At 37.1% G+C, this 8,487-nt stretch overlaps 1 protein-coding gene across 1 annotated transcript in view; it reads right to left on the bottom strand.

The window, feature by feature from the left end:
* Positions 1–785: 785 nt before the first annotated feature.
* Positions 786–8,487, bottom strand: part of CPA3 (carboxypeptidase A3) — a 28,539-nt gene continuing 20,837 nt past the window's right edge. Inside the window, 1 exon segment of the mRNA XM_068545626.1 lies at positions 786–973. Within this exon segment, the coding sequence (XP_068401727.1) occupies positions 786–973 (188 nt within the window).

Genomic DNA, 8,487 nt, shown 5'->3' with positions numbered 1-8,487 from the left:
CTTATTAACAGAATGCATAAGAAGCATTAATGCATGATTATTAATACTAATAGAGGAATGTAGAGAACATAGTTTATAAAAAACAGAAGGTGCATTTTGGAATATGTTTTTTTTTTTTTTTTTTTTTAATTTTTTATTTTATTTTTAATTTATGGCTGTGTTGGGTCTTCGTTTCTGTGCGAGAGCTTTCTCTAGTTGCTGCAAGCGGGGGCCACTCTTCATCGCCGTGCGCGGGCCTCTCAGTATCGCGGCCTCTCTTGTTGCGGAGCACAGGCTCCAGACGCGCAGGCTCAGTAGTTGTGGCTCACGGGCCTAGTTGCTCCGCGGCATGTGGGATCTTCCCAGACCAGGGCTCGAACCCGTGTCCCCTGCATTGGCAGGCAGATTCTCAACCACTGCGCCACCAGGGAAGCCCTGGAATATGTTTTATTTTTCTTATACTGGCACATGAAATGATGAAGCCACATGGTGAAAGTCTGGTTCTGGAGAAAGTGAAGGTTCTCATTTCCTTCCTGTGACCCACTGTATATCACCTTTCAAAATACTCAAAATAATACTTTGTGCTCGGTTCTAACTTAACTTGGTTAAACTTTCACCTGAGGCTATTTGTTAAGATACTATTGAGAGTAAATAAAAGCAAAAAGAAATAACATAGGACTTAAGTGAACAAGAGAGGACCTATTCAGGTGATGTGGAAACCAGATTTTAGGGATAAGCAAAGATTGACTTTCTAGTGAAAGGCACGGGAAGAATTAACGGGCTTATTCCAAACAGAGGGCAGTTCTTTAGGAAGTGTGCTTGAGGATATACTTGACAGTAAGTTTGACAGCTAGCATGGTCTCTTTACAAGTTGACATTATCTGAGATTCTGGAAGGAGAAAACCAAATTTGCCTTGATCTCGGAGCTCAAAGGCAAATGTGTGTTTGATGCCCAGGTTGTAAGCCCAGTCTAAAGAAGAACCTGATGTCGGGTCTGTAAAACATAAGCAATAAATATTTAATTAGAAACAAATGTTAATGTTTTTCTTGAAATGGAAATTCACTGGTGTAAAATTAGCAATAAAAATAATTTCATGTACAGTTAATTGCAGTAATGAATGGGAGTAGTGGTCTGTGTAGTACAGTGTCGAGTAAAAAATAATCATGGCTTTGGAATCCATCACACGTTTTAAATATATGCTGCATTTTCAAAATTACATTTTGCTTGGATCATTTTGAGTCTAAATTGAGTTTGTCTTCTGGGTGCACATTGTCGTAGATGGAGTGGTCTGAGCAAGTGCAAGCAGTTGAGGAGACCAGCTGAGGAGGGGTCACTGGTCACTGAAAACCCACCAAGGAAAACTACACATACAAGCTATGCAAAATTACATTCTTTCTAGTAGTTCAGGTCTCTTTCCATTCATGTTGCTAGGATAAACTATTTTATAGTTAAAAGACCAAGAAAGTTTAAATCAGTTATTTTAAGGATATATTTAATCCCCTAATCCAACTTTTCCATGTCAATTTTTGTGAAATTTTACTAAGAATGTTATTTGTTAAAAAGACTGAGAATATAAACATCTAGAGGTTATATACGTATAAGGCTTATACAAGTGTATGTAAATACTGTAAAAGCGTTTATGTATATTTTGATTTACATAATTGAAAAACTAATTTTTTTGTACATAAAATTACTTATGTTTTAGGAGAAGTAATGAGTTTGATACAAACATTTTAGGTTTGAAAGATAAAAATTCAAAGCTGTGATGAAGAAAGAGAGAAGGAATATTTTGGTAGAGAGAGACAGGGTTGGCTTTAAAATTATTCAACAAATATTTATTAAAACCCTTAATATGCGCAGTGCACTTTACTTGGCACTGTGGAGGGTGGGTGGTGCAAGGGTACAAAGATGAAGAAGATGCTACTGGTGTCTTTGGAACTTACAGTTGAGGGGAGAGAAGTCAACTATGTAAATCAATAGAGATAGGGCAGAATATAAAAGTACCATAGGAAAGGTACAGTATCTTGTGAAGATTTAAAGGAAGAAAGCAATTATGCTTGGTGAGGAGGATGGCGTTTCATGCTCAATACCTGCTCAAATACCACCTTCATGATGGAGGTTGTATTTGGGGAGAGCCTTGAAGAAAGGCTAGTATTTTTCCAGATGGAGATTGAAGAAAAGCATTCTGGCCAGTGAACTACAAGGATGGAAAGCATGGAGGCATTTTTAGGGACCAGTGAGATACAGTTGGACTGGAAAATGGAGCAGTAAGAGTTTGTGGGCAAGGGCTTCCCTGGTGGCACAGTGGTTAAGAATCTGCCTGCCAATGCAGGGGACACGGGTTCGAGCCCTGGTCTGGGAAGATCCCACATGCCGCGGAGCAACTACGCCCGTGAGCCACAACTACTGAGCCTGCGCATCGCAGTGGGAGAGGCCGCGACAGTGAGAGGCCTGTGCACCGCGATGAGGAGTGACCCCCACTCGCCGCAACTGGAGAAAGCCCTCGCACAGAAACGAAGACCCAACACAGCCATAAATAAATAAATAAATAAATAAATAAATAATAAATAAATAAATTAAAAAAAAAAAGAGTTTGTGGGCAAAGCTCAGAAAACCTAATAAAAAAGGAAAGATGTTTTGTTTGGCAGCACTGGAAAGAGACCAGTTAGGAGGTATTGTGAAGTGAAAGCCTGAACTACTGTAGAGTCACCACACTGGGGATAGAATAGGTGGGACTCTATGTAAGAAACGTTGGAATGGAAGAGTCACAGAATTTGATGAAAATGATTGAGATTTCAATCTGGGTAGCTGGAAAAAAATCCACATGTTATTAACAGAAACAGGAACTCAGAGAGAGTAGTGATGGGGAAAAGAAAGGGTAAAGGAAGGAAGAAAAACAATGTTTAGCATCAGTCAGACAGGGGATGGGTGCTTCCTGCTAGGGATCTGGGCACTGGCGGCAGAACACTGCGTTGCTGTTTGGGCTGGAGCAGTCAGATGAGTACGGTCAGATGTCCAGCCTTGGCAGAATGGAAGAGTCATGTCCAGCCCTGGGAGAGAAGGCAGGGGGCACTCCATCCTTGAGGCAATAGTTGGTCTCTGTGTGCCTTTTCCCCTCAGTCCTGTGCACAGCACCTACCAAGTACATAGTGTTTGACGCAGAAGGATATGTGAAGCCTCAGTCCTGCATTGAAACGTGAGTTGGGAGGGTGGGGAGGCTGATGAAAGCCAGGGGTCGCTGCCACCTTTCTCTGATTTACTGTGCCATGGAGGAAGGAGCCTGGGAAAATGGATTTGAAAATTATTGGCAGAAGCATCACAGGTGAAACTGGCTTGCACACATTCAGGATTATTATGTCTTCTTGGTGGATTGATCCTTTTATCATTAATGTTCCTCTTTGTTTCTGGTAAATTTCTTTGTTCTGAAATTTACTTCATCTGATGTTTAATATAGCCACTCCTCCTTTGATTAATGTTTGCATGGTGTATCTTTTTCCCAGCCTTTCAATTTCAACCTATGTTATATATGAAGTGAGTTTCTTGTAGCCAGTATATTGTTGAATCATATTTTTCTTAATCCACTCTGCCAATCTCTGTCTTTTAATTAATATATTTAGGTAAATTATTGATATACCTTAAATCTGCCATCTTACTATTTGATTTTTGTTTGTTCCCTCTGTTTTTCATTCCTCCATTTCTCTTTTATTGCCTTATTGTTGGTTACATGAACATTTTTAGGATTCCATTTTGATTTATTTATAATAATGTTTTTGAGTATATCAGTTTGTATAGTTTTCTTAGTGGTTGCTCTATGTATTACAATATACATACATGACTTATCACAGTCTACTGGTATCAGTGTTTTATCATGTCAAGTAAGATATAGAAATCCTACTTGCATTTAGATTTTTTTCCCCTTCCCACTTTGAAAATACAGTTGTCTTGATTACTTCTCTACATATATTAAACATCACATCAGATGGAATTATACTTTTTGATTCAATCATCATGTGGAGAAAGATAGTCTATTTATCCTTCATTCATCCACCCATCCATTCATTATTCATTCATTCATTCCCTCATCTATTGTTTTTCCTTCCTTTCCACAGTTCCAAGCCTCTGTTACCATTTCTTTCTTATTGGAGAGCTTTCCTTATAAAGGGTAGGTCCGTAGGTGACAAATTCTCTTAGTTTTCCTTTGTCTGAGAATATCTTTATTTCCTCTTCATTTCTGAAGGATATTTTTTGCTGAATATAGAATTAATGATTGATAGTTCTTTTAGCACTTGAAAAATGTTATCCCTTCCTTTTGGCCTTCCACGTTTTCAAATGAGAATCTGCTCTCATTTGAATTGTTTTGCCCCCTCTAGATTGTTTCTCTCTCGTTGCTTCCAAGAGTTTTTACTTTGTCTTTAGTGTTCAGAACTTTAATTATGGTGTGGCTTGATGTGAGTTTCTTTGAACTTATTCTGTTTGTGGTACACTTGATTTCTTGAATATGTTGGTTTGTGTCTTTAGGAAATTTGGGAAATTTCAGTCTTTATTTCTTCAAATATTTTTTTCCAGCACTATTCTCTTTCTCCTCTCCTTCTGAGACTTTGATGATATGAATGTTTGATCATTTGTTATTATGCCACAGGTCCCTTAGGCTTTGTTTATATATGTTTTCAATTTGTTTTCTCTCTTCAGACTGGATAAGTTCTATTGTTCTATCTTCAAGTTAACTGATTCTTCCCTCCATCATATTCATTCTGCTATTGATCCTCTCCAGTGAGTTTTTAAAATTTAAGTTACTGTGTTTTTCCGTTCTATAATTTCCATTTGCTTCCTTTTTATACCTTGCATTTCTTTGATGAGATTTTCTATATTATCATTTGTTTCAAGGCTATCTGTAATTGCTTGTTGAAGCATTTTTATGATGACGATTTTGAAATTCTTGTCAGATAATTCCAACACCTAAATCATCTCAGTGTTGCCATCTGTCAATGTCTTTTCTCATTCGAGCTGTGCTTTTCTTTATTTTTGGCATAAGGGATTTTTGATTGTATCCTAGACACTTTGGCTATTATGTTAAATCTTAAATTTTAACGGAAATCTACTTTAGCAGGCAGTCACCCTGTTTAGGTTTAGCATGCAGGCCCTGGTCTTCTTTTGTGACTTCTGGTTCCAGTGTCAGTATAGTTTTCAGAGCCTTTGCATTGCTGTTTTCATCTAGTTGGTTCCCCTGGTGCTGCTGGGCTCCCACTGATCCCTGCAGGTAACTGCTGCATGGATGAAAGGTGATTTCCTAGCTGGGCCACCGCGGCGCCTCTAGGTGGCAAATGCAGGCTCCAGCCTGTGAGGATAGAGAGTACTTCCCTGATGAGAAAGAAGCAGAAGGAAGAGGAGGGGCCTGAAGAGACAACCTTGTGGAATATCTGCGTAATACCTATTTTTGGGAAAATATCTGCTTTTAGAGGCAGTCAGCAGAGACAAAGTGGAATAGAAGGAGGAGGCGGCAAACCAGGTGAGTTTGGTGTCAAGGAAGCCAAGGGAATGGCAAGAAGAAGGTATATCGACAAGGTCCAATGTTGCAGGGAGTTTGTGGAGCATGTGAGCTGAGATAGATATACTGGCTTTAGTGATCAAGAAGGCTGCCATTTTTAGCAAGAGTTGAGTTTAAGTTCATTAGTAAAAAAGAACATAAGAGTTCTCTAGCAATGGAGGTAGGGTAAATAGGAATTGTGTCTTGCATGATGATTTAGAGTGTGCTAGACATTTCAATAAATGTGGCCAGTTTCTAGCTGTACCAGCCCTCCATTTGCAGTTAAGTAAACTGCTATAATTTCAAAGAGTTAAAGAATATTGATATTTCATTTTGAAAAATTTACTTTATGAGAAATTTCTCATTAAGATTAATAGTGGTGATTGATAATTTATGTAATTTGTGATTTTTCATAATTGTGTGATGTTATTGAGTGTAATACATTTTCTTTTATGATACCACTTTCTGTATCTTCAAAACCTTAAATTTGCAAGCAAAAACTATATTAAGACATAAAATAAATACAACATTGAAAGACTTTTACTCGTAAGAATATAGTATTATACAACTTAATTTGTTGAACATGCTGCTTAGCCTTTTATTTATCTCCGTCTGTACCCACTAAAATATGTGTATATATTTATAGAATATAATAACAATCACTTGCTAAACACCAGGCACCCTTCTAAGTGCTTTATGTATGCTAACTCATTTCATTAATTCCTGTCACAACCTTATGATTTAAGTACCAATTGCTGTTTTACAGAAGAGGAAGTTTTGGCACAGAGAGATTAAGCAATTTACTCAAAGACAACATAGCTAGATGTGTAAAATAGATAGATGACAAGGACATACTGTATAGCACAGGGAATTATAGCCATTATCTTATAATAACCTAAAATAAACTATAATCTGCAAAAATACTGAATCACTATGTTGTACACCTGAAACTAATATAATATTGTAAATCAACTACATGTCAATTAAAAAAAAAAGATACATAGCTAGTAAGTGGTTGAGTCAGGAATCAAACCCAAGCTGCATGTCTTCAGAGTTTGCATGACTAACCATTGTACTTACTACCTACCATATGTCAATCTATAGTCCTCTCAATAAAAAGTCTTAATTGAGTTCTACAAGATAATTTTTTTTGTTGTTAACATTTTCTTAAAATGTTGACAATAAGAAAAAAATTTCCTACTCCTTTCAAGGCACATTAAGTGCAAGGAACTGACTGTAATACAGTCAAAACAAGTCAAGGTAAAACTGAACTGACCTAACACTCTGGTTTCATCCCAGAGAAATCCACATAAAGTGACACTGGTGACTTAACTTCTATGTTTTTAAAAAAATATTATTGATAGGCATTAAACATACTAACACGCACTTTTATGCCAACAAGAGTGGAAATTCTATTTGAAGCAAGAGCTGAAGCTAGAGATGCATGGGCATGAACTGAAATATTTACTTTGCACTTCTGTTGCCCTCAGTATAATTCCAGCTTGAATGTCTTAGTGGATAGGTAGTGGGTGTTGAGCTACAAATTCGGGGTCTTGATTTTCTCCTTTTCAAAATGTAGAGTAGTAAAGAGTATAGAAAACAGTACAGAGTTGAGAAACAAGAGCAGAGCTAGCGATTTTGATGTGTGGGGAAGGGAACAAGAAAGGCACTTTGAAATTAACTTTTTATTTCATCATGTGACTCATAGATGGATGATATTAATGATACAAGCTACTTGATTCCTATCAATTCAGTGAACTATTCTTGCTAACTAGGAACTATCTTCAGTTATTTCTAAGATGGTAAAGGATTGGCTATGCTGTCGATATGCAAATATAAGCATTTCACAATCTTTCAATATCAATTTTTGTGCCGTCTAAATATCGCTGCTTCGTGGCCAAATAGTTGGTATACAATTTGACTCTGGTCTGGAATGCTGATTTTTGACCCTATTCTGCCCCTAAGTGATGAAATCTTTCTGTATCTCAATTTCATAGTCTATAAATGAGGGGTTTAGCTTATATCAGTGGTTCTCAACCCTCGTTTCATCTTAGAATCACTTTGACCACTTTAAAAAAATTCAAGTGCCTGGGCCCCACCAGGGACTAATGGAATCTGAATCTCTGGGGATAAGACCTGATCATCTGCATATTTTAAAACCTCCTCAGATAATGCTAGTTGGAAGTCAGGCTTGAGAACCATGAATTAGATCATTTCCTAGGTTTCCTCCTGGTTTCAAATTTTATGGTTTTAACTTATTTGTTTATTAGGTTCAAATTGCAAACATATTTTTCTGGAGGTCAGAGATCGCTCCACAATTTGGGTTTTAAAAATGCTCCCTCAGTCCTTTTCTTCTGTCTCCATCAAATCAAAGAGAGAAAAATACTGGTAAATGTTAGCTGCTTCCCCCAAATCCTGGAACTTGTTAAATGACAATTAGGATATTGGAATGACTAAACTTTAATTGTGGGGTGCTCCTATTTTCTTTTCTTACCAAGTCAAGTGCTTTGTTACTGCCTGCTTCTTGTGACTGTTTGATTAACATTTAATCAGGTGCTTTATTAAAGCAGTCACTCCTAAAAGTTTTGAACATCTATCAAGCTGCTGTAGCCCCATGTGGAAGAGACAATTCTTTCTAAATCTGAATTGCTTAAAAAAACTTATAATATAATAAAAGTTTAAAGTACTACTACACAGTTGTATAGAATAGTAATTCCTCTTTATCCTCCCATATTGAAAGTGACACATGATAGCAGGGAACTATGTTATCTTTGGTGATCTCCTCCTCCCAGTTAGAATGTAACTCTTTGAAAGTAGTCATTGTGTCTTCACTCTTTTCACCTATCTCTCAAAGCTCCAAGTGCTGGGCTATTAGGTGGGTGCTCCATAAATTCTTGCTTATTAAATAATTGTGATTCAATGCAAATGCATAGCTCTAATATGCTCATAATTTGCATCTATATGCAAATATACATCATGTATA

This window comes from Eschrichtius robustus, chromosome 6, assembly GCF_028021215.1.
Source record: "Eschrichtius robustus isolate mEscRob2 chromosome 6, mEscRob2.pri, whole genome shotgun sequence".
NCBI lineage: Eukaryota > Metazoa > Chordata > Mammalia > Artiodactyla > Eschrichtiidae > Eschrichtius > Eschrichtius robustus.
Note: the sequence above shows the minus strand (reverse complement) of the source record. Positions and strands in the feature narration are given on the sequence as shown.